The sequence below is a fragment of the Gopherus evgoodei genome, chromosome 8 (assembly GCF_007399415.2).
Source record: "Gopherus evgoodei ecotype Sinaloan lineage chromosome 8, rGopEvg1_v1.p, whole genome shotgun sequence".
Taxonomy (NCBI): Eukaryota; Metazoa; Chordata; order Testudines; family Testudinidae; genus Gopherus; species Gopherus evgoodei.
The window spans coordinates 1,542,726-1,569,368 of NC_044329.1; the positions used below are offsets into that span (position 1 = coordinate 1,542,726).

The window sequence follows — 26,643 nt, forward strand, 5'->3', positions numbered from 1 at the left end:
GTGCTTTGCTCTCGCTGGCAGCGCTGCGGGGAACGTGGCTGACAATTGAGGTCCTTTGGCAGGAGCTGTAACTAGGGCTGGACAGTTCTGGTGCCCTGAGTGTATCTGTTGCTGGCTGTGCAGTAGTGCTTGCAAAAGGGGCGCCGTTAGCTCTCACACGTGCCCTGTTACTGGTGCAGGCAGTACCCGAGGGGGCTGTAACCGAGCACAGGAACAACCCTACTTCTCTGCTGTGTTGGGGAGGTTCCTGGGTGCGTGACAGCACTTTGTGTCTAGTGTTATCACGTGTCCCTTAGAGCCGGCTGTTCGTGTGCAGCGCTCTCAGCAAAGTGCAAATGAAAATTTGGGGCAGAAGGAGTACTAGTTTCTGAAAATCCCAGATCTTGTCAGGCAGGTGTCTCCTGTGGAAGCACTGTCAGCTCATTTTTGGAAATGATTAGATTTCCAGTTGTCTGTGTCCCTTTAAAGGGACAGCATCAAAGGAAAGGCTTCATGCTTAAAAAAACCCCAAACCAACTTCCTCACTTTGTTTCTAGCCCCTGCGTGGCTACGCAGTGTTTCCACTTGTAACAAAATTACTTTTCACCACTGATGCAGTTCTCCCTCTTGGGGTTTCTCTGCTTGTACAGTGAGACTAGACTCCTGAGCCTCATTTTACTTCCTAGGCACTAGCCCACGAGTGCCTTGCAAACACCATGAGAGCCAGACGGATGTGTACAGTCCAGCCCAGCCAGTGAAACTGTCTTGGGGACTCTGTTGTGAGCGGGGTCTGAGATCCAGCTCGTTGCCCCAAAACCGCTCACTCTGAAGCGCCTCGGAGGGGGTGATAGGGAAAAGCATTTGTCCCTTCTGTTGCCTGGGGGTTAATGTCCAGGCTATAGTCAAAGGGAGGGTACATGGACACACAGAACTGTAGAGCAGTGGTTTTCAAACTTTCTTCTGGGACCAAGCTGAAGAAAATTGTTGATGCCTGCGACACAGTGGAGGGGGGGATGAGGGGTTTGGGTGTGGGAGGGGCTCAGGTTGGGGCAGAGGGTTGCGGTATAGGGGTGAGGGCTGTGGGGTGGAGCTGGGAATGAGGAGTTCAGGGTGTGGTCTGGGTCAGGGAGTTGTGGTGTGGGAGGGGGCCGGGGATAAGGGCTTGGGGTGCACAAAGGGGCTCTGGGTTTGGGGGGCTCAGCGCTGGGGCAGGGAATTGGGGCACGGGCTTACCTCAGGTGGCTCCTGGTCAGCGGCGCAGCCAGGGTGCAGAGGCAGGTTTCCTGCCTGTCCTGTACCACGAACCACGCTGCGCCCCAGAAGTGGACAGCAGCAGGTCTGGCTCCCAGGCAGAGGTGCGCAAGTGGCTCCACGCATCTCTCACCTGCAGGTCAATGGGAATGCAGAGCCGGTGCTCAGGGCAGGGGCAGCATGTGGAGCCCCGTGGTCTCCCCACCTGGGAGCCAGACCTGTTGCTGGCTGCTTCCGGGGCGCAGCGTGGTTTCAGAACAGATAGGCACTAGCAGGGCCGGCTCCAGGGCTTTTGCTGCCCCAAGTGACGGGGGCGGGGAGAGAAGCTGCAATCGGCGGCACTTTGGCGGCAGTTCCACTGTGCCGCTTTCTTCTTCGGTGGCACTTCGGCGGCAGGTCCTTCCCTCTGAGGGACCGAGGGACCCGCTGTTGAATTGCTGCCGAGGAGCTGGAAGGGCCACCTCAAGCACCTGCTTGCTGTGCTGGTGCCTGGAGCCGGCCCTGGGCACTAGCCTGCCTTAGCTGGGTAACACTGCCGACAGGACTTTTAACGGCCCGGTCAGCAGTACTGACCCAGTGCCTGACATTCCATGACCCAGTATTGGGTCACGACCCGCAGTTTGAAAACCACTGCTCTAGAACGTGGCAGTGGGGCCCGATTCTGTGCTGTGCCTCCTTGGCAGGGAGGGTAACAAAGGGAGTGTTTTGCCACCTTGTGAGGTGCTGGGCTGTTTCAGCAGCTGGTGGTGGCCCCTGGTGTAAATAAGAACAGGCTCCGGGGCTGCACGGGGTAGGGAGTTCCCTAGGAAGAAGGTTGCTGTGATGTGAAGCCCTGTCATGGCAAGGGGAGAGGAGACCTCTCTCAGCCCTTCGCAGACACTGGGAAGGGGAGTTGTTTGCCGGAGCAACCTCGAGGCAGCATAGTCCATGGTATGTTCAAATCAAATCAAACTCTGTCGGCAGAAGCAGAATGGCTCTGTGGACTTGCATGCATGGACTCTCCTGAAATATGGCTGGGGGGGATTTGGAGAACAAGGGGTTCCCCTTGCTGTGCGAGAACCCAGGTCAGAGCTGGCTGCTGCAGTGTCTGACTTTCTGGGGACATGAAATCCCAGGCCACAGGGATATGGTGACCTTGGGGCAAGTGAAGAAAGAGAATGTGTGTTTGTGTGTGTGGGGAGCTTGTGGGTTTTTTCCTTCATATTAATGTCTGTCCTGTGAGTACTGCTGCAGCTGTCAGTTGGGGGTGAGTGGGAGGTGGGCAGTCAAAGCCGAGGCATCCTGCCTGTACTGTCAGGGAAGTGCACTGCACCGACCTGAGTGGAGAAGGAGCACCTGGGGGGAAGTGGCTTATCCTGGGGCAGCTAAGCATGGCTGCATTACTGCAGCTCCTGGAGCTCGGGATAGAAAGAACATCTCTGTCCCGTCGCTCTAGGAGTACGTCTACACTGCAGGTAAGAACTCGTGGCTGGCCTTTGTCAGCTGACTTGGGCCCATGGGGCTTGGAGCTGTTCAACTGCAGTGTAGACATTTGGGCTCAGGGACCCCGGTAGGGTCTGAGACTTGAACATTTACACCACAGTTAAGCAACCCCTTAACCCAAGCCCCACAATCCCGAGTGATGTGGCACGGGCCAGCCATGGGTAGTTAAGTGCAGTGTAGACAGACCTGGAAGGATTTATGGGCTTGAGTAGCTGATTGCTTTGCTTTCTGGACGAGCAGTTTCCGAGCCTGGCTGTGGGCTGCTGAGGGTCCGTCTCTCCCTCACCCCCTGCTCCTGGAGAATACACCAAAATGATCCTGAACAAAAATTGTTAGCAGCTGGGAGGCGTGGGAGAGGCTCCGGGACAAGAATTCTTCAGGGAGATGCATTGAGCCACTTGAATCCATCCAATCGAATCCCACTACAGACCTGACCTGTCTCTGGGTCACGGGAAGCGGCACACATCTGCAGCAGCAGGTGGTGTCTTAAAGAGGCTGGACTCAGGGAGGTTTGGATTTAGGCGACCAGGGAGAGGATGGGCTGTGTATTTACTCACGCTGCAAAGCAGCCAATGAGCGCCTGTGACGTCTCCTTGGAGGAAGCGTCTGCATGCACGACCGCAGCATGGTAGGAATGGCACAGTGAGCTCCCAAAGGCTGCGGTGTGCTGTCGTGAGCACAGCCTGTGGGAATGCTGCGTCTTGGGGCAAGTCACAGACTTACAAGCAGGGTGTGGGTCAGATTAAATAAAGAAGGATGGGGAAGGAGACTAGTGTTGGAATTTCTCCTAGCCCAGCTCAGTGCTGACCAAAAGTTGCTGCCTTCTAGGGTGACCAGATAGCAAGTGTGAAAAATCAGGACAGGGGTGGGGGTAATAGGAGCCTATATAGGAAAAAGCCCCAAATATCGGGACTGTCCCTATAAAATCAGGACATCTGGTCACCCTACTGCCTTCTGATCCTTGGGCTGAGGTGAAGTAGGCTGAGGACCCCACTCCCTGCTGAGCAGATCTCCATGTTGCAAAGTGGCAGCCTTGGCACAGAGGCCAGGATAGACTGGAAGCACAGAGGCTGACCTCCCTTGACCTCCAGGGCACGGTGCAGTATGTTGGTGAATACATGCAAAGCTTGCATGCCTGTTGCTCGCACCTGCCCTGGAGATCAGCTAGAGGCCTTTGCTCTCTACGGCTGCCACTCGGGTACCTTCAATCAGCACTAAATTCACTTCAGTAATGACGCTCCCATGGGAGGGGTGGGAACATATGTTCTCTGACTCCGCAAGTAAGTACCCAGTTTAGACTGAAGCTGCTGATTGGAAGGCTGGCAGGGGCCATGTTATGTATGATTGGAAGGCTGGCAGGGGCCATGTTATGTATGATTGGAAGGCTGGCAGGGGCCATGTTATGTATGATTGGAAGGCTGGCAGGGGCAATGTTATGTATGATTGGAAGGCTGGCAGGGGTAATGTTATGTATGATTCTTGGGGTGCCTGCCCCAAGAGTAATGGTACTTGAACTGTCCCCTGACCCTTCTCATGAATGCTGTTTGCTGGGGTTCAGCTGGTGTGAATGCCACATGTAGATGGTGGGGATACTGAGCAATGACGCTATGTGCCGTAGGAGGCTTGGACAGGGCCCAGTGACAGAGAGCCTGGGGTGTCTCAGGTATGTGGTCTCCATCATGTTTTCGTAAGTTTGTCTTGATCCGGAATTGGAACCACTCAGATATTTTCGCTGGTTTTGAACCCTAGCTCGTCTCGAGTGAACTCTGGGCTGTGCAGTGTTGATGGGATTGTGATATCAGGAGTGACCTGGCCGCCTATGTTGATTCGCTTGCTGGATTTCTGACTAGTTAAAATGTTGTAACCATTGGAGTGTTTCTTTTAGAGTGATGGCACTACCCATTCACTAGCTCCACAAACCCTTTGCCTTGTTCTACTTTACAGGGATGCTTTTGTGTCTGTAGACGAGTCCTCCCATTGCATCACAGCTGTAAGCTGGCTCTCTTTCTGGGACTTTCTGTGTGTCCATTAAATGCCTCTATATTAGTAGGGAGGTTTAGTTTGGACACAGCATTTGGTACTTAACCATTTATGTGGTGTGACTTTTGCAGCTAAGTGAGTTTCCAGAGGATCAGTGGACAGTCAGTAGCATAACCGCTTGGTGTGCTCTTCTGGGCTCTAGGCACAAACCGCAGGGCTTCCTCATTTTGCTTCTGGTGCAATACCTGTACATTTGTAGGGTTCTGTGCTCCCTCATTGTTCCCATGTAAAGCCACAAGCCTTTCCAAATGACAATTGGGCTTTTCTGTTGCCAAAAAATGTAAATGGTCAGTGTTAGTGGTACCATCAGTTCAAACACTTCTGTCTGCATCTGTATCTGTTGTGTCGAGTGACACCGGAGAGTAGAGGGGGGATTTATCTTATGGTTTGTTTACTCTGTGTTTAACAGCGCTTGGTGCATAATGAGTTTCAATGCACTCAGGCCCCCTTTTGTGGCTTTTTCACACAACTGAAAAGGAAAAGATGGTTGTGAAACTACATATTGGCAGGGGGAGGTAGGGACGTGTATGTTCTCAAGGTCTCTGAACTCATGTGTAGACAGGACTGTATTCTGAGAAGCTGACAGACCGGTTAAAATGAAAACTCGCTGCTTTGGCTGAAAAGCCTGATGCAGAACCAATGAACACACATCAAACAAAACCCAAGTCTAATTTCTGCCCACGCCGCCCCTAAACCGCCCGTGAAAGCGGAAGCTCCGTCACTGGCTCGCTCGGTGAGGGGTCTCTACTAGCGCGGGGGGAAAGGGGCCGTGTCAGCCTGGGCCAGGGGCTTGGCCTTTTCCCCTCCTGCTCCTGGCTGCTTGTGCCGGGTGGGGAGATGACGCGGGGCTGGCGCACGGATGCAGCCTCGGGCTTCCCGCAGGAAGGGTGGGAAATGCCCCGGGTTTCCTTGGGATTCATCTCCGAGGAACCCCCCGACTGGCTGATGTGAGGGTGAGCCCGGGAAGGCGCAGCTCCCTCCCTCCGGCCCGGGCAGCGCAGCGCAGCGCAGCGGGCCCCGGGGCCCCGGGGCAGCCTGCGCCCTCCGGCCAGGAACCGCGCCTGGGGGCTCCCGGGCTGCCCCAACGGGGCGGGGCCCAGCCTGGTTGCTAGGCCCCATCCCGCGCTGCGTGGTGACAGTTGCTAGGATACCCGCTGCCCCTGGTTACGCTGTACCCGGGTGCCCCGCGTGGGGGGAGGAGTTCGCCCGCCCCCCCCCCTCCGTGCAAGATGGCGGTGGAGTGTGACGCGCCCGGTCACGTGCCCCGCCCCGGGAGCGCGCGCGCGGCCCCGGCCCCCGAATGTTGTGAATCAAACGCCCCGGCCGCCGCTCCCCGTCGGGTCTTAAAGGGCCAGAGGCCGGGGCGGCGCGAGCGGAGCCGCCGCGGGACCGAGGCGCAGGTAGGGCCGAGCGGGCCCCTCCCGGGGTCATTGCCCCGGCGGGGGGCGGCGGAGCGGGGCCCGCGGGCGCCTTTGTGTGCGCGGGGCCCGGCCCGGCCCCGGTCCCGGTCCCGCGGGCGGCGCGCGCCGGGCGCTCCCTTTGTCACTGCTTTTGTTTGGCCCCGAGCACGTGGCCCGGGCCCGGGCCCGGGCGGCGCCTAAAGCCCCGGCCCGGCACACGCGGGGGGCGCCCCGTGCTCGGCAGTGACCGCGGGCTGCTGGGGGGCTCGGGGAGAGCCGCGGGCGGCCGGGTACAGCGTCCGCTGACCTGCAGACTTAGCCGGACTGTCTAGTCCCGCCGCCCCGCTGGCTCCTTTCCTGGGCACCCCGGGGCGAGTTTCTAGCTCCGCGTGTCCGGCGGCAGGACCCCCCCCCCGAGTGTTTCCGTGGGTGTCCGGCACTCGTGGGTCTGGGCTCCGTCGCCAGCTGGGTGCAGCCGCCCTGGGCAGGGACTGCACAGCACCAGCCCAGAGTTCCTGGTTTTGGCTAGTCTCCTCCCTAGGCAGTGGAAGGGACAGGCTGGCCCCTTTGTGTATCGTCTCCTGCAGACAGCGTCCCCCAGTGTCTGCGAGCCGGTGGCGGTGGGGCAGAGCCAAAGGAAGGGGGATTACCCAGGAGCCAAGAGGCTACCGCTGGCACTTGCAAACAGATGGAGCAGAGTAAATAAACGGGAGGTTACTACAGATGGTGGGAGTGGCGGAGGAGAAGGTCCTTGGAACAACAACCTTGAGACGGTGTGAAAGAACGGAGGAGCCCAGTGCGGGGCGGGTGGAAAGGGGAGGCAGAGGGGGGGTCTGGGAAGAGGGCTGATAGAATGGTGGGAGAAGGTGGCAGCCCGGGGGGCTGGGATTTGGGGAGGCTGTCGAGAAGAGAGTTGAAGGGCCTGAGGCCTGTGGAGATGGGGCTGAGGATTTCAGCAGGGGTGTACTGGGTTGGCATCCTGGGGGTGGGCAGGCTCTGGAATGCAAGGGGGGAGGAGAATTTGGGGTGATGATGGATATTACGGGGCTGGTCCAAGGGGCATGTGCTGGAGGAGGGAGGCTTGGAGGGCTGGTCTGTGCTCCCAGATGAGAGGTGTGAATGCTCTTGTCTGGCTGATCTTGGCAGGCGTTTTCCAGCACGGTACAGTACAGTTCTGTCTCAAAGAGTGGCCCTGCGGCAGGAGGAGGAGGGGGCATGGTCAAGGCAAAGAGGGAGGGGCCGTTAAGAATGGAATACAGGCCTGTGGTTCTCCCTGTAGTGTAGACAGACGCTTTTCCCATCTGCAGGTAAAGTGACAGTGGCAAGCCCCTGCCCCCGCTCTCTGGCACAGCTGCACCAGGAAGATGCTGGAGTGCAGGCAGCTGGATGTTGTATAAACATGTTAGCGAAGGCAAAGAGCAGCAGTAACGGGACTGGAAGGGTGACGGGCTGAGGGCTGAGCATGAGGCCCCAGGTAGGGAGTGGTCCTGGAGCTCTCCCCACTGCCCTCTCTGCTGGGAGGGGAGTCGTGGCGTGGAGTGGCCTGCAGCATTAAGGTGGAGGAAGGAAGGGGACAGCCTTCATCAGGGACATAGAGATCCCTGCTGGAAGCTGTCAAGGGCCCTGGAATTGCCAGTGCCTTATGGCCAGGAATGTTGGGCCTTGCTGTGAACCGAAGCCGCTTTCTTTTCTATGACCCACCTTCAGGAGTGGGGGCTCTGGACTGCGGGGTCTCCTGTGTGCCCACTCTGGGGTGTGTGGCTGTGCTGTCCCTTGGGATGTGCACGGCTCCCCGCATCTCTTTTTGAAGGGGCCCCCTGCAAGTCATGAGTCTGGATTCCTCAAAGCAGTGTGTATTGCAAGTCTGTTGCAACCTGCTGGCAAATGCTCGCCAGCTCCCACACTTGTAACTCTCAGGCTGCTTCTGTGAATACAACGATTGGTTGCTTATTGTTTAGGTAGGACCTTTATTAAAAAGAATTGCAGCAAATTGCAACCCAGCACTGAAAAAAACTTGAGGGGTAAGTTACAAAGCTGGGACTATTTAGCCCTCCTCACACAACATCCCTTCAGCAACAAGCCGTTATTGCTACTGAGGGGGGAAGAATTGTAGGTGTGGAGCCTGGGAACATGATGAACTCTTGCAGCACCGTCACCTCGCATACCTGGCCCCACAGGTGGGCTGACATCAGGGGTTCACTTCATGGGGTTTTCCCAAAGGCAGGAGGAGGAAGCTGCTGCTGGTGGGGGCATTGTTCCCAGCTCCTGAGATGCTGCAAACAGTGGGGAAGCTAAAATTAGACCTGGCCAGATCTTCCTCCTAGCTCTGCTCCTTGGATGCTGTGGCCATTGTGCAGCCCTCTGGGAGGTTAGGGGGAGCCTTGTCCCCCCCCAGCTGATACTGACATTTGCCTTGGTGCTGTCCATCACGCAGTCCCCACCTGTTGTCGAGCATCTCTCCCCTCCATTCAGCCTCTTCTTGAGGCTGCCGCTCCGGTGGGAGTGGCCTCTGGCTAGCCCTTGCCTCTCTGCTGGGTGGCTGATCAGTGCTGCCAGTTCTCTTTGCTCGCTAAGGCCCTTCATGGGTCTCCTGAGAGCCACTCCCATCATTGCCTCCATGAGCCCATGTGTGGGACACATGAGCCAGGCCGTGGTTTGGCCTCGTTTTGTGCAGAGCTGTGGCAGCCCCTCTTGCTGAGCTGTGATAGTTGTTTGATTGTTTTTCTCCGATTGCACGCCTTGCTGCTGTGGCGAGGCCCATGGTCTAATCAAAAAGGAAGATGGAGGTTGGCAAATATAGATATTAGTCTGATAAATTGGCAGCTTCTACAGAGATTTCCTGGGGCTTCTGGCCTCTTCCACCATGCAGGTAGTTGGTGCATCTTTGAGTTAATGGCTGTGGACCTTCAACTCTGAATGATGTGGGGAGAAATTCCTAGCTGATCAGCTGTGGGCTCAGAACCCCCTGAAATGTTCAGCTAAGATACCATCTACGTAGGGTGCTGTTTTCTATTGGCGTATGAGACTTACAGGGCCTCCATTTGTGTGGTATCTGAAGCAGGGTAACGGTACGATCCCCATTTCACAGATGGGGGACTGGTCCAGGGACAGCCCAAGTGAGGGGAATGGCATAAAGGTGGGAGGGATCATCAGTGCAGAGGAGGATCGGAATATTCTCAGGAAGAATGGGATGACTTTGAGGACTGGAGCAATAGAAAAGGGGTGACGTTTAATAGCCCCAAGGGAAAGGTCATGCTCGTGAGGACTAGTAACAAGAATTTGTGCTGTGAGCTCGGGGCTCCTCAGTTGGAAGTGAGGGAGGAGGAGAGGGACCTGGGTGTGTAGGCCCATCACAGGGTGACGTGAGCGGCCGGTGTGATGGAGCTGTGAGAAAGGTCTGGGTCAGGCGACCATGTTTCTGGTAGAGAGAGGAGTGTTAATGCCATTGCACAAGGCCCTGGTGAGACCTCGTCTGGAGCACTGTGCACTGTTCTGTCACCTGTGTCCAGGAAAGATGAATCCAGACAGGAACTGGCGCAGAGAAGGGCTGCGGTGGTGATCGGTGTGTGGAGGGCCCGTCCTCCGAGACAGGCGAAAAGCACTAGCAAAGCGGGGGCTGAGCAGGGATCTCATTGCTGTCCAGAGAGGCCCGGGGGGGAACAATGGGAGGGCGAAGAGCTGTTGGAGCTAGAGGTCAGTGCTGGCCCCAGGCCAAGTGCCAGCAATGGGGTCAGGCTGGAAATGAGAAGGGGTCTAAGCAGCAGAGGGGTGAGGCTCTGGACCAGCCGCCCCACAGGAGCAGCGGGGGACGAGTTGTACAGATATGAGTGGGATTGTGTGGTGGGGGACAGGGCTCAGCAGCCTGGGGGCCAGTCTGAGTCTTCTCTTTCTAACAGGTCAGGGGGCAGGAAGGAAACCCCCTCCCCGCTGGGTGTGTTCTGGGTTGGGTTTTTATCTCCTTTCTCTGAAGCCCCAGGGAGCCCTCCCTGGTAAGGGGACATAGGGGGCTCTGAGGCAGCACCAGGAAGTCTCTCTCTGCTGCCTGCCTGCTGGTTCCTGCTCACATGCTCAGGGTCTGACTGATGGCCATGTGTGGGGTCAGGAAGGGGTTTTGCCCCAGCTCAGACTGGCAGGGACCTTGGGGGGTTTTGTCCCCTTCGGGTTGCTTGCTGGGATCGTCTGGGGATCTCCCACCAAGTCACTTCCCTGCCCTTACAGGAGCCTCAGGCATTGGTGCATCTCAGCACGCCCGTTCTCTGCCCAGGGCATGCAGCCAGCAGTGCAGTCTCGCGGTGGTTGGGCACGGTGGAGGGTGGCCCTGGGATGTACAGGTGGTCGGGCTGGATCATGGGGGCTGTCTGGCATTAAGCTGTGTGACTGGAAGGGTGGAGCACAGACCTGAACCTGGGTCTCCTGGGTCCTAGTGCCCTAACCGCTGGGCCTGCCTCTGTGTTGCTGACGCTTCAGCACCGTGACTCTGGGGCGCGGAGAGAGCCAGTGAGGGAGCAGAAGTTATTAGCTGAGCACTGTCCCAAGGGCGGGGTGTGTGTGCACATTACGCCCCCTCCTTGGAAGCGGTGCCTTTTGTTCTCGAATCTCGGTGGCCAGGATGGGGCGTTCTGGGCAGCCCAGTGCTGCTGAAGCTACAAAGGGCTTCGCTTTATAGTTCCTTTCAGACAGTGGCGTGTCTGCGTCTTGTCTCTCACTGGTGTATAATGTGTTTCTCAGGATGCCCTGGGAGTGCAGGGAACTTAGTGTTTCTAGGCAGGGCTCGAAAGCGCTCTGTGATCGGGGGTGAGTAGGAAAAGTGATGGCAAAATGAGACTCCTCCCCAGAGCGTGAGTGGCAGCGGGGCTGTTGGATTGGTGGCTGTGCTTTATTTAGGCAGCTGAGTGCCTCCCTCTCTTTCCAGTGTGCTTTGATCAGTAGTGAAATAGTTGAGACTGACAGGTAAATCACCATTATTAGGCTCCAGAGTTAACAGCTGGTTGAGGAGAATGAGCAGCTCATGCCCCAGAGCTCTTGCTTCAGGCTGTCTGCAAACTCTGCCAGACATCACTGCTGACGCTCGAGTCACCGTGTGAAGGTTATCTTTGCACCCAGAAGGGCTAATGTCCAATGAAAGTTAAGAATCTGGAGCAGGAGCTGGATTCCCTGTGGAGATGCTGGGGAGCTGGCCCCGTGGGGCCTGGCCAGTCTCTGGGACATTTCAGAGGTTGGCCTGGGTCGGGGTCTGTGCCTGCCAGTGGGCAGGTGGCTGAGACACTGTTTCGAAGGCTGCCTTGGCAGAGCCTTGCCCAGAGGATGGGTTTCAGTCAAAGTTCTTAGGGGCTTTTCCTGCCCTGGGAAGGGGTTGGGAAATGCATGCGCTAACCCGATCCTGAGCACTAGTGTGGCCCATGGCAGTCCTGGTTGCAAGAGTGTGAGCTGGCAGTAGGGGGGTCAGCAGGCTTCAGACCCCACTGGCTTGGCCAGCACTGACAGGGCCTGTGTGATTCCAGCTGCCTGCGATGTCTGGGGGAGCAGGGTGGGTTTTCAGTAATCCCACTTCCCTGTTCATAGGCCACTGTGGAGCACCTCGTCCTTGATTCCCGTGGCGTGGGGCCCTTGGGTGATGGGCCGAGCGCCTGGGGTGCTATTTCACCCTTGTGTTTGTTGTGGGTAGCGTTGTGCGTCTGCTTGGTGTTGTGCAGAGCCAGAGCAGAGAGAGCTGCTCCCTGCCCCAGAGAGCACCTGGCCAGCTAGGGAACGAATGAAGCTCCTGGATAGGAATAAAAGAGGAACATGGCACCCTGGGGGCATCAGCGCTTCCACAGAAGCTCCCTGGCACCGCCTATTCTCCAGACCCTTGTGGAGCGTGTGGTCCCTGTCCTCTCGCAGTGAGCTCTCCGGGAGGAGCATCCGCACCAGTGCCTAGCCCCTGGTGTGACAGTCCCACGGCACCCTGCGGGCTCTGCCCTTCTGGGGAGCCACAAGAAGGACTGGAGGCTTATCTCCCCTGCACTGTGCCCTGGGAGGGACGCTGACAATGCCTGTGTCCCCAAGGAGCTGGCTGACCTGAGTGGCAGGGGGCAGGTCCCCAGACAGCAGCCTGCGTAGGGGGCCCTTGGAGGGGAGCTGGTGGTGACAGCAGGCCTGGCATAGCGAGGGGCCCAGGACTTTGCTCCTGGGACGCAGGCTGGTGCAGCCATGGGAGCTTGCAGGGATGTGAAGGCTGAGGCTGTGCGATGAGCTCACTTCTCCCCCTCCCTCGGGCTCGGCCCTGTAGCCTGCCCAGCAGCTGTACAAGTCAGGCCAGCGCCCCACGCCCGGTTGGGGCTTTACTGTAGAGCCTGGGTGGAGAAAACCTGAACCCAGCTTCCCAGGGTCCCCCTGTGCCTGTGCCTGAGCCCGAGCCCAGGCCCGGGCTGGCTGATACGGCTCGCCAGTCCCACTGGCCCAGAGTCAAGGCTCCCAGAGCAGCAAGCTCAGCATGTTCTCTTCCTGCTCTGCCTCTGTGGGCAGCTGAGCCCAGCCTGGCCCAGAAAGCACTGCCTGCCCTGTCCAGGCCTGCGCCGGAGAGCAGGGACCCTTTTGGTGCATCGCTTACCGTCTGTCTGGCCATGTCCCTGCCCTCCTCCCCAGGCCTACAGGTGATGTGCTGGGGTCACTCCAAAGCTGTGCCACTGCAGGCCAAGCGGTGTCTGTTGGTAAGGCACCGAGCTGGGACTCAGGAGAACTGGGTTCTGTTCTCAGCTCTGCGGTTGCTCTGCTGCGTCTGTGGCCAGGTCACTTCCCCCAGGGATAACAGTTTGTAATGCAGCGGGAGGCTCCCTGCGGGAGAAGTGCTGAGGAGAGAGCTCAGCTTTGCTGTGCCCTCGGCTCCGAGCAGGCTGGCATGCCGGTGAGCCAGCAGGAGCCCGCGGTCAGGGGGCCGCTCACCAGGGTCCCCTATGGAGGCCAGGCGCTTTCCTGGCTGCCCATCACAGGGTGTGCATGCTTAGCTGCAAGGGGGGGCTCCCTGCTCCCACCCATTTCCCTCAACCATCTCCTTTCCAGCTACAGCTTGCTGCCTTCCCTCCTCTTGGCCCAGTGCTCCTGACCACGAGGCCTGCTGGAGTGAGGCTGGGCCACAGGGGAGGGACACAGGCCCCTGAGGACCCAAGCAGCCTGCAGGACCGGCCATTTCCCCTCAGCAGGGTGCCCCAAGGAATGGGCTTGTCCCATTGCAGCTCCCCCACAGGCCAGGCCCCACAGCACGAGGCCTGTAGCTGCCGAGGGTGCCGACACCCTGCTGCAGAGACCTGCAAGCCTCCGCAGGTCCCAGCATGCCCTAGGCAGCAGGGCCTGAAAGGTCTTGGCACTAGCAGCAGTGCAGACACTATGGGAACCTGGTACCGCGGGTGTCCGGCCTCGCCAGGCCCTGGGCATTGTGGGAAGGCATTACAAAAATGTTAATCCCAGGGGCTTAGACGCTGGCATGGGGTGAGATCTGCCCAGCCCCTCGCAGGAGGCAGACGGGATCACAGCTGGGGGCACCTGCGCTGCGGGGCCAGCTGTTAACTGCATCAGTACCACATTGAATAGAATCTGTCCAGGCCTTTCTGCTTCTGAGCAGCCTGTTGGCCTGCAGCAGGGGTGTGGGAAGTGCCTGGGGGTCAGCCCCGTTCCCCCCGAGTTCTCCTTGGTGCTGCCCCAGTACTGCTGCTTTCATGCCCGCCTCTCCTCCTGTTTCTGCCTCATCTGCCCCCCCTTCTGGCTGAGCTCCCCAGGTGCAGGCCGTGGTGGCCAGTCAGTGCCTGCGTAACTCTGCCTGTCCTCCCACTGGCTGGGGGTGGGGGCTTCTGCGGGGCTGACCCTGCGTGTGTAGTCCGCTGGCCTGGCATGCACGGCCCCTGCCCTGCACTCTCCGCGTTCCCCCGCCCCATCCTTGTCGGTTTCTCGGCGGGTCTGGGGGGCAGGTGGAGAGGAGCGGATCGCTGGGCAGGGACTCGGGGATCAGACGGTCTGGGGGCGAGAAGTAGCGGGTCCTACCGGGGCAGAAGTCCCTGGGGCTGTTGCCTGTGGGTGGGAGAGCCCTGGGCAGTGCGTGTCGGGGGGTCTGCAAGGCTGGGGGTTCACTGCCTTCTCGTTCTTAACAGGCTGTGAGGTGCTGGTGTCCCGTCCCACTCGGAGCCTGAGGCCCAGCGCGCCCTTCTGCCTCCCCGACGTCACCAATGCGACCATGGGAACTGGCAGTCAATAGGCGGCCTCCCTCTGCCCCCTTCAACCCGCGGCGTTTCTCGGGGGGACCCTGCAGCAGCTCCGAGCACCTCAGGCGAAGGTACAGCCCCTCTCTCGCCCAGGAGTGGAGCCGGGCATTGCCCCCCACCCCCCATATGTGGGTGCAGACTGCAGAGACCACAGCTCCCAGCATGCAGTGTGGCACAGCTGTTCAGGTTCCGGTGGAGCATTGCATGCTGGGATCTGTAGTGTCAAGGAGCAACAACTTCATATTTAAAAAGCGCCGGGCAGGCCAGGCTGCGCTGTGGCCGTTGGCAGTCTCAGCTCCTCGGGCCGGGGTGGTTTGTCTGCCCCTGCCACCAGCTGCTCGCTGTCACCAAAGAAGGACCTTTCCTTCAGCTTCCTGCATGGGGAGGGCTGGGGCCATGGGTGGGGGCAGCCGCGGGCTTGCCAGGAGAGCTCTGGGGCCGTTGCAGTGGGATCTCCTCTGCCCAGCGAGCAGTTTTTTGGGGTCTTAGTGGGCAGGTCGGGGAGTGATTCGTAACGTACCGGGCACCCCCCCTGGCCTCTGCCGTCCCTGTGGGGGCTGGCCCAGGCACTGCCCTGTCTGTGCCAGCTGCATGGCCCTGAGGTTACTCCTGGTCTGTTCCTTCCCCATGGTGGCCCCCAGTCCCCCTTTCAGGCGTCTGTGGGGACGACGCGACCGACCTCTGCAAACCCTGCTGGCCCAGGATGAGAACTACCTGCACCCTGCCTTCCCCCCGCAGCAGCAGCACCTCCCTGTAGATGAGCCCCGAGCGTACGCTCTCGCCACCACGCCACCACGAATGCTTCACCCAGCCGCCCACCCCCCACACCAGAGCCCATTCATGGTGGATCTCCACGAGCAGGTAGGGCAGGGATGGGGGACTGTGCTTTCCCCGGGGGGAGGGGCAGGGGCAGGGGCAGGCGTGGGGCGCTCCCCAGCAGGGAGAAGGCCCAGAGCTCAGCAGTTATTGCCCAGGTGCCAATGCACGTCCCTGGGGCTGGAGCCAGTGGGTACCAGTCGAGTTCTGATGTGCTGCTGTAGCAGCTTTGGCCAGCCCTGTGCAGGTTCCTGGGGTGCCTGCCGGGTACCAAGGACCCGACTGGGCAGAGGCTGAGAGCCCTTGACTTTCCTGCTGGAGTGGAGGCCTGAGGGGAGTTGGGTCCTGGTAAGTGCAGGCGTCCCAGTGCGCTGATCCAATGTGACTGACACCCTCTCTTAAAGGGGCATTGAGCGCCCGCTGACCTGGCTGGCGGTAGGTGTTTCTCCTCCCCGGAGATGGTGTGTGGCTGTGGAGTCCAGATTAGGGGCCTTGGCCACGCCCCAGCGGCTGTTCAGCAGGAGCTGAACGCAGCCAGACTATGAATTCCTGCAACCATCTGTGTCCAGAGCAGCCGGGTGCCGTGGCAGCCGGGCCTCCCCATGTGTGCCTGGCCCTGCTGCGTGTGCACAGGCCTGGAGACCCCGGGCCTGCCTGGCTCCCCCTGCAGGAAGGGCTGTACTCCAGGTTCCTGGGGAGGGGAGCCCTCAGGGGCTGTTGGGTGAATGACCCAGGAGGCGATGTCCCGTGATGCCTTCCGGCGCTTCCCCCTCTGCTCACACAGATGCCCAGTGCCAAAGGGTTGGATGCTCCAGAGAGGCTGTTTCTGTGGGGAGCCCCTTGCCCCACCTCGAGCTGCTCCTGCCAGGAGCTATGCTCGGTCTCTGCCCAGCCAGGGCTGTGTTGGCAAGGTGCTGGGAGCCGCAGAGCTCAGCCCCGGCCTTGTGAAGCAGAGCAGAGGGTATCACTGTCCCCTGGGCAGGGCTGCAGAGCCATGGGCTGGGGAGGAGGAGCTGGGATTAAGCTGGGGGGCTGCTGTCAGGTGGCTGGCTGCAGCTTTGCCAGCCTGTGAGCGCACAGCCTCGTGCGATAGCCCCATGGGGACGTGGGCTCGGCCGTGGCTGGGGCAGGTTGGCGCGAGGAGCCATCTGACGCTGCTTCGTGTGTCTCCCATTTGCAGGTGCACCAGGGCCCCGTCCCCCTCTCCTACACGGTGACCACGGTAACGACGCAGGGCTTTCCTATCCACGCGGGCCAGCACATCCCTGGGTGCAGCACGCAGCAGCTCCCAGCATGCTCCGTGATGTTCAGCGGGCAGCACTACCCACTCTGCTGCCTCCCGCCCCCTGTAAGTCCAGGCGCCCGGCCGCTGCTGCCTGGGGCTCATGGGGAGCTGGCATCGGGGGCCCATCTCGGGGGCTCTGGGCATGCCGCGCCAGGATGTGCCGTGGGAGAGGGAGCGGGGCTGGGAACCGGCACAGGGGAACCTCCAGACGGCTTTGGGGAGCAAAGGGCTAGCGACCTGGAGCAGGATACTGCCTGCTTGGGCCTGTGACACCTTTGTCAGCCACGAAACCCTGTGGCTCTTGGCCCCCGTCCCCTCCCCAGCTGGGTGATCAGGGGATGGGGCACCCCTGGGGCTCTGCAGGCTCCCATTCCTGAGTGTGCGGTGCTGGGCGACTGATCTCACCTGCCCCCCACGCTCTCCCTTCCCTCCCAGCTCATCCAGGCATGTGCCATGCAGCAGCTGCCCGTCTCCTACCAGACGTTCCCACCCATCCTCTCCAGCGACCATTACATCCTGCACCCGCCCCCACCAGTTCCGCAGCACCAGCCCCCACACATGGCCCCCCTCGGCCAGTTCCTACCACTGCAGGCCCAGCACCCACGCATGGTGAGTGTGGGGAGGGGTGGGCTGGGCGGGGTCCGCAGGCTGCCAGGGGACGGGCTGGGCTCCTGGCCAGGGAGCAGAGCCCTCCAGCATGGCCTGTGGCTATGGGACGGGCTGGGGTGAGTCTGCCGGGTAGCCTCGCTGGGCAGGGGCACTTCCGGCTCCAGCTGCCCCTAGCAAGCTCTGCAAGGCTGGGTGACCTCTGGGGCTGGGCTCACATTGCCAGGCACAATGCCCAGGCCGGAGCGCTGCAGCTGTGCTCCTGGGATGGACTCGCGCTGTCTGGAGCAGGGGGGAGGGAGGGCCAGCCCTGGGAAGGCGAGGATTCCTGCAGGGCGACATCTGTGTGAGCTGCTGATCCCCATGCGGGGTTCACTGGCAGAGCAGAGCGGCCCTCAGCCCCGTGGGCCCAGCAGGGCCCCCGGTAACCGAGCTCCCCATGGGCCCAGCGGTAACCGAGCTCCCCCCGGCCCCGTGGGCCCAGCAGGGACCCCGGTAACCGAGCTCCCCCCGGCCCCGTGGGCCCAGCAGGGACCCCGGTAACCGAGCTCCCCCCGGCCCCGTGGGCCCAGCAGGGACCCCGGTAACTGAGCTCCCCATGGGCCCAGCGGTAACCGAGCTCCCCCCGGCCCCGTGGGCCCAGCAGGGACCCCGGTAACCGAGCTCCCCCCGGCCCCGTGGGCCCAGCAGGGACCCCGGTAACCGAGCTCCCCCCGGCCCCGTGGGCCCAGCAGGGACCCCGGTAACTGAGCTCCCCATGGGCCCAGCGGTAACCGAGCTCCCCCCGGCCCCGTGGGCCCAGCAGGGACCCCGGTAACCGAGCTCCCCCCGGCCCCGTGGGCCCAGCAGGGACCCCGGTAACCGAGCTCCCCATGGGCCCAGCGGTAACCGAGCTCCCCCCGGCCCCGTGGGCCCAGCAGGGACCCCGGTAACCGAGCTCCCCCCGGCCCCGTGGGCCCAGCAGGGGCCCCGGTAACTGAGCTCACACTCTCTTTCTCTCTCTTCTCTCCTTCCCCACCCTCTAGCCTCTGCAGAGAATAGACAATGAAGTGGAGTTGCGAGGGGAGCAGCATCCCATTGGGGGCTTCGCGTACTCTCCCTCTCCCCACGCCCCAGCGCTGTCCCCCTCTGTCCCGCTGCATTACCTCCCCCACGACCCGTTGCACCAGGATCTGCCATTTGGTGTGGTAAGTCCCCATGTGGGCCGGGTGGCTGGAACGGGGGCAGCCTCCCCCCTCCTGGCTGTGTGCTGGGGGAACGCGGCCGCACCCCAAGAGAGGAGATGGGACAGGGCTGTGCTGGTGGGAAACGGTTGTCTTCCTCGATGGAGTTGGGGCGTCCGATCCCCTGTGCCGGCTGCCTGGCAGCTGCTCCCCCTCCGCCCAGTCTGCGTGGTGGGGTACAGGCTGGGTGCACCGTGGGGCTGCTAACCTGGCCCTGTGCTCTCTCCCTGCAGCCGTACCCGCCCATGATGCCACGGCGACTGAATACCCAGCGATACCGACTGCAGCAGCCACTGCCGCCCCCGCCGCCCCCCCCCTACTACCCGAGCTTCCTGCCGTACTTCCTGTGAGTACCCACGGGGGGCGTCTGTGGGTCTGGGTCCCCTTTCACCTCTCAGGCCTCTGCCCCTCCGGGGGGCGGCTGCCGTGCTGGGGGCTGTGGAGGTGGGGGGTTGGGTTGAGGTTTCTTGAACGCTCCCCCCCACGTGACATGCTGCTCATGGGTAACTGCCCTGCCCCCTCTCTCCCCAGCTCGATGCTTCCTGTGTCACCGACGGCTGTGGGGCCCACGCTCAGCCTCGACCTGGACGTGGACGATGTGGAGATGGAGAATTACGAGGTGTGCTGGGATCTGGGGGGGCGGATTCCAGCGGCTGGGAGCAGGGCTGCTGCCCAGCCCCATAGGCCTGCGCTCTGAGTGTGGGAACAGGGAGACTGCGCCAGGTCTTTTCTGGGCGGGGAGGCAGCTGGCGCTGCGGCTGGGAGAGCTCCTGGAGGAGGAGGCTGGACTTTCAGCCGCTTGCTTGCGGTGGGAGTGTGGGGCAGACACTCGGGGAAGGGGTAGGAGCTCAGGTGGGGGCTGGGGAAGGGGCTGCTGGCTTAGGGACCTGTGGGTGGGGTTTAAAGAGGGAGCTGAGCTCTAGGTCCCCGTTCCGCCCCCAGGCGTTACTGAACCTGGCTGAGCGGCTGGGCGAGGCCAAGCCACGGGGCCTCACCAAAGCAGACATCGAACACCTCCCATCGTACCGCTTCAACCCCGAGAGCCACCAGTCGGAGCAGAGCCTGTGAGTGACGCCGGGGTGTACCTGAGCTCCCGGGGGGCCAGGCTTGGGGCCTGGGGGCCGTACCTGAGCTCCCGGGGGGCCAGGCTTGGGGCCTGGGGGCCGTACCTGAGCTCCCGGGGGGCCAGGCTTGGGGTGCGGGGGGTGTACCTGAGCTCCCAGGGGGCCAGGCTTGGGGTGCGGGGGGTGTACCTGAGCTCCCAGGGGGCCAGGCTTGGGGCCTGGGGGCCGTACCTGAGCTCCCGGGGGGCCAGGCTTGGGGCCTGGGGGCCGTACCTGAGCTCCCAGGGGGCCAGGCTTGGGGCCTGGGGGCCGTACCTGAGCTCCCAGGGGGCCAGGCTTGGGGTGCGGGGGGTGTACCTGAGCTCCCAGGGGGCCAGGCTTGGGGCCTGGGGGCCGTACCTGAGCTCCCAGGGGGCCGGGCTCGGGGTGCGGGGGGTGTACCTGAGGTCCGGGGAGGGCCTAGAGAGTGTACCTGAGCTCCCAGGGGGCCAGGCTTGGGGCCTGGGGGCCGTACCTGAGCTCCCAGGGGGCCAGGCTCGGGGCCTGGGGGTTGTACCTGAGCTCCCAGGGGGCCAGGCTCGGGGCCTGGGGGTTGTACCTGAACTCCCAGGGACCTGAGGTGTGGGGGGGTGTACCTGAGCTCCTGGGAGGCCATGCTCGGGACATGAGGGGTGTTCCTGAACTCCTGGGGGGGCTGGGCTCAGGCCTGGAAGTGTACCTGAGTTCCTGGGGGGCTGGGGTGGGGGGTGGGGTATACCTGAGCTCCCGGGGGGCCGGGCTCGGGGTGTGGGGGGTGTACCTGAGCTCCTGCGGGGGCCGGGCTCGGGGCCTGGAGAGTGTTCCTGAGCTCCGAGGGGGCCGAGCTCGGGGCCTGGGGGGTGTACCTGAGCTCCCAGGGGCCTGAGGTGTAGGGGTTGTACCTGAGGTCCTAGGGGGCCGGGCTCGGAGTGTGTGGGGATGTACCTGAGCTCCCGGGAGGCCGTGCTCGGGATGTGAGGGGTGTTCCTGAACTCTTCGGGGGGCTGGGCTCAGGCCTGGAGGTGTACCTGAGCTCCTGGGGGGCCGGGCTTGGGGCCTGGGGGCTGTACCTGAGCTCCCGGGTGGGGAAGGGGGTGGGGAGTGGGGTGTACCTGGGTCCGGGGCTGGGCTCGGCGCATTGCACTGACCCAGCGTGTCCCCTGTGGCGCTGCCAAGTGCAGGTGTGGGGGGGCTGCTGGCTGGAGCCGGCACCTGGTGACGGTTCCCTTCTCCCCAGGTGTGTCGTGTGCTTCAGTGACTTCGAAGCCAGGCAGCTGCTTCGGGTCCTGCCCTGCAACCACGAGTTCCATGCCAAGTGTGTCGACAAATGGTTAAAGGTACCTGCGCTGGGGGCAGCTTCGGCCTGCAAACACGCAGCAGCGGGGGCCGGGCGCCGGGCGCCCAGCCCGGGGGGTGAGCCCAGAGCGGGTTTCAGCAGCTCCCTCTGGTGGTGGGTGGCTGCCCCTGTGGCAGCAGAGTGGTGGGGTGGATCACTGGTTGGGGGTGTGCTGCTGCCCCCTCCTCCCCCGATTGCTCTGGGTAAACCCGAAGTTCTCGGAGTGTGTCAGTGGCGCGTTTAAACAGCCCTGTCCCTCGGGGCCGTGCATGCTCCCGTGTGAGGGCACGAAGGGTGGGGCGGGGTGGGCACTACACCCCCTCCCCCCAGCCCCTGGCACGCGTGCGACCCGCTAGTTCTTAGCTTGGGCTAAACGTCTTCAAACCCTGCCAGAGCCTTCAGCCTGGGTCAAACTTGGCTGGTCAGACAGCCCCATAACCTGCCACTCCCCGCCCTGCCCCGCTGGCTGCAGGGGATCGCGCACGCCGTGTGCTTCTCCCCTGCGCCAGCCCACGGGGCAAACTGCCTCTTGATTCGTGCTGGGGTGAGCAGGGGAAGAGGGCGCTGAGCCAGGGCCCACACGGTGCCTTGCAGGGGAGCTGGTCACTCCCGCAGTGAGACGCTGCAAAGTCCCCTGAGAGGAGTCCGCCAGGCCATGCAATCCTGGGCTGGGGAGAAGCAGCCTCCGGGCCTGGCCCGCCATCAGCTCAAGACACCCGTATGGCCACCGGCACGGGGCCCCTGACACATCTGTGCTACCCCTGCACAGGGTTACTCCTGCACAGCCCAGCCTGCTCCCGCCCACAACTTAGTGATACTCCTGCGACACGTAGCCGTGGCCCTGTTGGGATGTGGGGCCCACCACTGGGGGCGGGACGAGATCTGCCCCTCCAGTGGAAAGATCGACACCAGAAAGCCAAGGTCCGGGGCAGAGCAATGGCAGCACCGTGGCTCCCTGCTGGAGGATCTCGTTGCCAGCAGGGGCTGTGGCTGGTGGGGCAGACATGTGGGGAAGGGGTGGGAGCTCCCTTGGACATCCTGGGCAAAGTGGTGGAGAAGGCTGCCGGCCCATCCGTGCCTGGTCCAGAGGGCAGAGACACTAGGACCAGGCAGTGTGTTTCCACCTGTTGGCAGCTGAGTGTCTCCATATGACGGGCAAGTCACACTCCACCAGAGCACAGGAAGTGTCCGACCGCCTGCTCCAGAGGCCTCAGATCAGGGAGGCTGCCAGTGGGGTAATCTGCCCTTCACAGCCGGGGCAGGTGCCAGGCTTGGGAACACAGTGCTGCCAGCCCTGTGTGCCTGACGCTCCCACGCCCCGGGAGGACAGGGAGCCACCCTGGCACGTGCGTTTCCTCACCCTCCCACCTGCCCCCAGCCTGCTTTCAGAGCCCTTGGCTGCACGGGCCAGGAGCTGGGCAGGATGGCAGCTGGCTGGCATGGGGGTGTAGTGTCTACCTACGCGGCCCTGGCTCTCTAAACACCCCCCAGTGTCATGGGCTCCCAGCTGCCTGTAGCACCAGAAGACCCAGCCCCGTTCTCTGGTGCTGAATGCATCTGTCTCTTGGCTGGGGCGCCCTGGAGACGTGCTGCCTCTGCAGGGAGCGCTGGGCTGGGGTAGAGCCGCTGTCTCACTCTTCTCTCCTTCCCCCCCACCCAGGCGAACCGCACGTGCCCGATCTGCCGGGCGGACGCGTCCGAGGTGCACCGGGAGGCCGAGTGAGGCTCACAGACACTCTGCCGCACAATTCGCTAGAGGAAGAGGACCTTGGGCGAGGGGCCCAGGCCACCAGCCCGCCCCCTGGGCCCGGCCGTGTGCTTAGCCCCAAGGCTCTCCTCGGCTGTGGTGAGAATAGAAGCAATCTAGGATCCCGGACACCCCGCCTTCTCCCCTGCCTGCGCGGCATGGCCAGGGCCCGGGGCGCTCCCTGTGGCGCTGGGGCTGGCCCTGGAATAGCGCTGGGAGTGTGGGCGGCGGCGCCTCTCCGTGCACCTCAGAGACGCCGGCCTTGTGCCATCACTGTCAGCTCTTCGTATCTGTTGGGTTTGGGTTTTCGGCTCTGTGACCCAGCGCCGGAGTGAGCCTGGCAGGTTTGATCGCACCAGCAGCGCGAAGCAGGAGGGCCAGGCAAGCTGCCCGGGACGGACTGGGCCCTGGAGGGCAGCAGGAGGAAATGGTCAGTGGGGCACCGGGCACAGCAACTCGAGGCATAACCAGGGGCCAGGCCTCTCCCACTTCCCAGTTCAGCCTCCCATGGAGAGCAAGTCGGGCCGGGCCTGGCGCTGTCCTGCTGGAGCCTGGGCAGGAGGCTCCCCACTGTCTGTATTGGTCTCCCTGTGCTGGCCGGCCAGCCGGCCGGCCTCCCCAGGCTGAGGTCCAGCAATACTCCTCCAGTGCCATCGCTGACAGGTGGTGGGCAAAACCTCCTGGTCCCTGCCAGTTTGCCTGGTGGAGAGAGGCCAGCCCTAAGGGAGGACCCTGCATGCCACAGGGGCACCTGCCTTTCTAGAAGGCGAATGAGGTGTGTCCGTGGTGTGGAGAGCCCCCCGTGGGCATGTCCCAGTTTGTGGGGCAGGTGGCCCCAGAGCAGGCTCCTGCCTCATTTTTAGATATTCTTGCGGTGAATTGTAACTGCCCTGTGCAGAGGGTGACGCAGGAGCCCCCCCGTACTCCCAGCCCCACTCGGCTGCTCTGTGCTGAGCCTTCCGCGAGGATCCCAGCAGGGCTCTGCGCTGGCCAGTGGATGAGGGGGCAGGAGGTGGGTATTGATTTAGGTATCTTCCCTTCCCCCAGCTTGTATCATGGAAAAGCTGAGTGGGTGCTGCCCCTCCCTTCCTCTGCCTCCATCCCAGCCCCAGGAGAACGTGCCCTGGTAGTGCCTCTGCATGATCTGTTGCTTGTGCCCTGGGTCTGGTCCTATGGGTGCACACACGGTGCTGCCTAGATGCCTCCCAGTCAAAGCAAGGGAGCGGCCAACCCCGTGCCCGAAATGTTTGTTGTGGAAGTTGTGTTGCATGATGTAACGAGAAGAACCCTCTTCCTGGGGTGTGCTCCGGGTGCAGGGGAGACGGATGCCAGCCCCATGTAGATGTTCACAATATGCATGCGTGTCTGAGCAGCTTGGAACGTGGTATTGACTCGCTGGCCAGCGGGGGCGAGGGGCTCTGTGCTCAGCTGGTTACTGCCAGGCACCGGACTGCACATGGCCAGCACCTCAGGAGGACCGTAAGATTTTCAGGACATTTCCCCCCTCCCCCCTAAGGTAAACTGAGTCAGGAGGTGCCCAGGGAGGAGGAGCCAGCTTAACCAACAAATGCACGTGGTTGTTCCCTCTCCCCCAGCCAGAGATGAGAAGTTGGGGGGAGGTCAGAGAGAGGAGTGCCCCCCCCTCCCCTGGCTCACTTGTACCTGGGGCGAGGGTTGGCCACGAGCATGGCCCTGGCGCTCTGAGCTTCCCATGGGCAGACTGGGGCTTTGTACCACCCCCCCAGGGAGGAGGGACTTGTCTGCTGCTGGGAAGCCCTGGGCTGGGCCATGGTGGCTGTAGCTAGGGGAGGAAGGGGGCGGGGTGGGTCAGGGCCATGCACTGGCTCAGCAATACTGTGCCCTGGAGCAGGAGGAAAGGCCAGGGACTGGGCCGGGTCCCAGCAGCCATGCAGGCTTTGGGCATGAGCTGCTCACTGGAGTTCCTGACAGGGTGGGGGGATCCAGGAAGCCAGACCCCCAGGGATTGATGCTGAGGGGCTGGTGTTCAGAATCCAGCTGGCAGTGTGTGGGTAGGATGGCCCAGTCCCCCCTCCTGGGTTAGCCCAAGGCAGAGCTGGGAGCCTCCTGCACCATGTGCCTGGGGAGGCCGGACTGTGGCCAAATAGCAGCATCAGACTGGCAGAAGCGAAGGCCTTTCCTGCCCTCTCAGCCAATAGAATCATGGTATTCTCCAGCCGGGGCCCAGCTGCTCCATTATGGATGATCCAGTTTATTGCGGAAGCTTTTACGCTGTCCCAGGAGAGCTGCCCTTCTGGCCAACTGAGACACAGGGCTGGTGTTTGCTCTGGGACCAGTGAGCAGCTCCCCTGGCGCCTCCTGCGCTCAGGCAAACCGCAGACACCAGCAGCCCCTGTGGGACCAGGTGCCCTGAGCGTGCAGTGCTGGCGCCCCAGCCAGCCCCTCCTCCCCCAGCTTTCAACGTTTTTATTTCATGGACACGACTAACCAAAGGTCTCTATGTACATAGCTGCAGGTGATGTTTCTCTGTGTATAGCCAATCGGAGCAGTGTTGGCACCCACCTGTTTTAAACCCCCTCCTTAAAGATGCCTGGTGAAAAGCCTTACGGTTCTTTTGATGGTGACTCGAAAGCTCACAGCTCGTGTGCTGCAGAATTTATTCCAATGAGCAGCTAACATCTCATTTAAAAACAGCCCCCCAATTATTTAGGATGTTTGTGATTGCTGATTGCGCTGTAGATACCACTGTTACCAATGAATTCCTGTGGTGGGGTAGTGGACTGTTTACTGTTCTCTTATTCCAGTCCCCGGGCCCTCCAGAGGGAAAGCTCAGCGGCCTCCCTGGATGGTGCTAGGACGTGTGTCTGTGTTAGAAAGTTTTATATATATATAAATATATATATAATTTTTTTTGCTCTGTTACTTGCACATTTTACAGTTACCTCATTTTCCCATGTATGTATTTGAAAAAAGGCTAATATATAGAGAAAAAGGTTCTTAAAGCTCTAAAAGTGTTTGGTTTTTTCCATTCCATTGGACTCATATTGGTTTTGTAGCATTTAACATACCTAGTCTGTTGTATTATATATATGTGTATTATACGGATTGAAATTTTTAACAGATTTGTACTTTTTTTAAAATGAAAGTTGCTAGTTCGGCTTGATCAAGTAGTGCAATCATTATTTTTTTTAATGTTGTGGCTGATTTTGAGAGGGATATTCACTAATAAATGTATGATGTATACCAACACGCCACACCCTGCCTCCCTTTTCTCACTGCCTCTGGCCCCAGCCTGTACTTACCCTAGCCCAGGACCCTGGCTGTTCACCCTCTTATCGTGGGGGTTGGCACCTGCTCCCCCAGCTGCCAATCACATCATCCACTTCCTGGCAGCCTGGGCCCTGAACTGAGTCTACACCCAGGACACTAGGCAGCATGACCTGGCACCTACAGGTCCCAGCATGCAATGCTCTAGCTTGAGTCAAGCTTCCCTTCCGCATTGCATGCTGGGCCTGCAGCTTCCAGCCACTGCACCTCTCTATGGCACAGAAGAGGGGAGGGGACGGGGGGCCCAGAAGTGAGTCACAGCTGTATCCCTATGACTGATGGGAGCAGGCCCTGGGAAGGAGAAGCTCCTGACCTGCTCGAGGTCAGGGATAAATGAGGTTTGCACAAGCAGGTGAAACAGTGTCCTGGGCTCTGCTCCATGCTGTCAGGGGCACTTGCCCCTTCAGCTGCATTGGACCTGCAGTCCCCCTCCACAGCAGCTTGCTGCCGATTTTCTCTTCCTGCGGAACTAGGAGCCAGTGGGTGGAAGTGGACCGAAGCTACTGGCTGCTCTGAGCACCAGGTGAGCACAGCTTCACTCTTCCTGGGCTGGGCCAGGCGGCAGGGCTGGAAGCCTGTTCAGGTTTTTAACCCCCATGACTCCCCTGGAGAGGCTGTTCTAGAACTTCACTCCTCCGATGGTTAGAAACCTTTGTCTAGTTTCAGGTCTAAACTTGGCCAGTTGATATCCATTTGTTCTTGCGCCAGCATTGGCCCTTAACTTCAGTAACTCCTCTCCCTCCCTGCTGTATTTATAGAGAGCAACTATCTCCCCTCAGCCTTTGTTCAGTTAGGCCAAGCTCTCCTAGTCTCCTCAGAAAGGAGATTTTCCATTCCTCAGATCATTCTAGTTGCCCTT

The 26,643-nt window shown here is 61.1% G+C and overlaps 1 protein-coding gene across 4 annotated transcripts in view; it reads left to right on the forward strand.

Annotated features, from left to right (window-relative positions):
• RNF44 (ring finger protein 44) overlaps positions 1-25,706 on the forward strand; it is a 33,981-nt gene extending 8,275 nt beyond the window's left edge. Inside the window, exons 1-11 of one of the 4 annotated variants that reach the window (XM_030572267.1) lie at positions 6,050-6,152; positions 14,273-14,454; positions 15,025-15,244; positions 16,380-16,547; positions 16,920-17,093; positions 18,116-18,277; positions 18,547-18,659; positions 18,845-18,932; positions 19,256-19,377; positions 20,633-20,732; positions 22,392-25,706. In XM_030572267.1, coding sequence (XP_030428127.1) covers positions 14,348-14,454; positions 15,025-15,244; positions 16,380-16,547; positions 16,920-17,093; positions 18,116-18,277; positions 18,547-18,659; positions 18,845-18,932; positions 19,256-19,377; positions 20,633-20,732; positions 22,392-22,454 — 1,317 coding nt within the window. In that variant the 5' untranslated portion in view covers positions 6,050-6,152; positions 14,273-14,347 and the 3' untranslated portion in view covers positions 22,455-25,706. Of the gene's footprint in view, positions 1-6,049; positions 6,153-6,586; positions 6,851-14,272; positions 14,455-15,024; positions 15,245-16,379; positions 16,548-16,919; positions 17,094-18,115; positions 18,278-18,546; positions 18,660-18,844; positions 18,933-19,255; positions 19,378-20,632; positions 20,733-22,391 lie in introns of those variants that run through there. The other 3 variants (XM_030572269.1, XM_030572268.1, XM_030572270.1) reach the window with 3 other exon arrangements.
• The last annotated feature ends 937 nt before the right edge of the window (positions 25,707-26,643 follow it).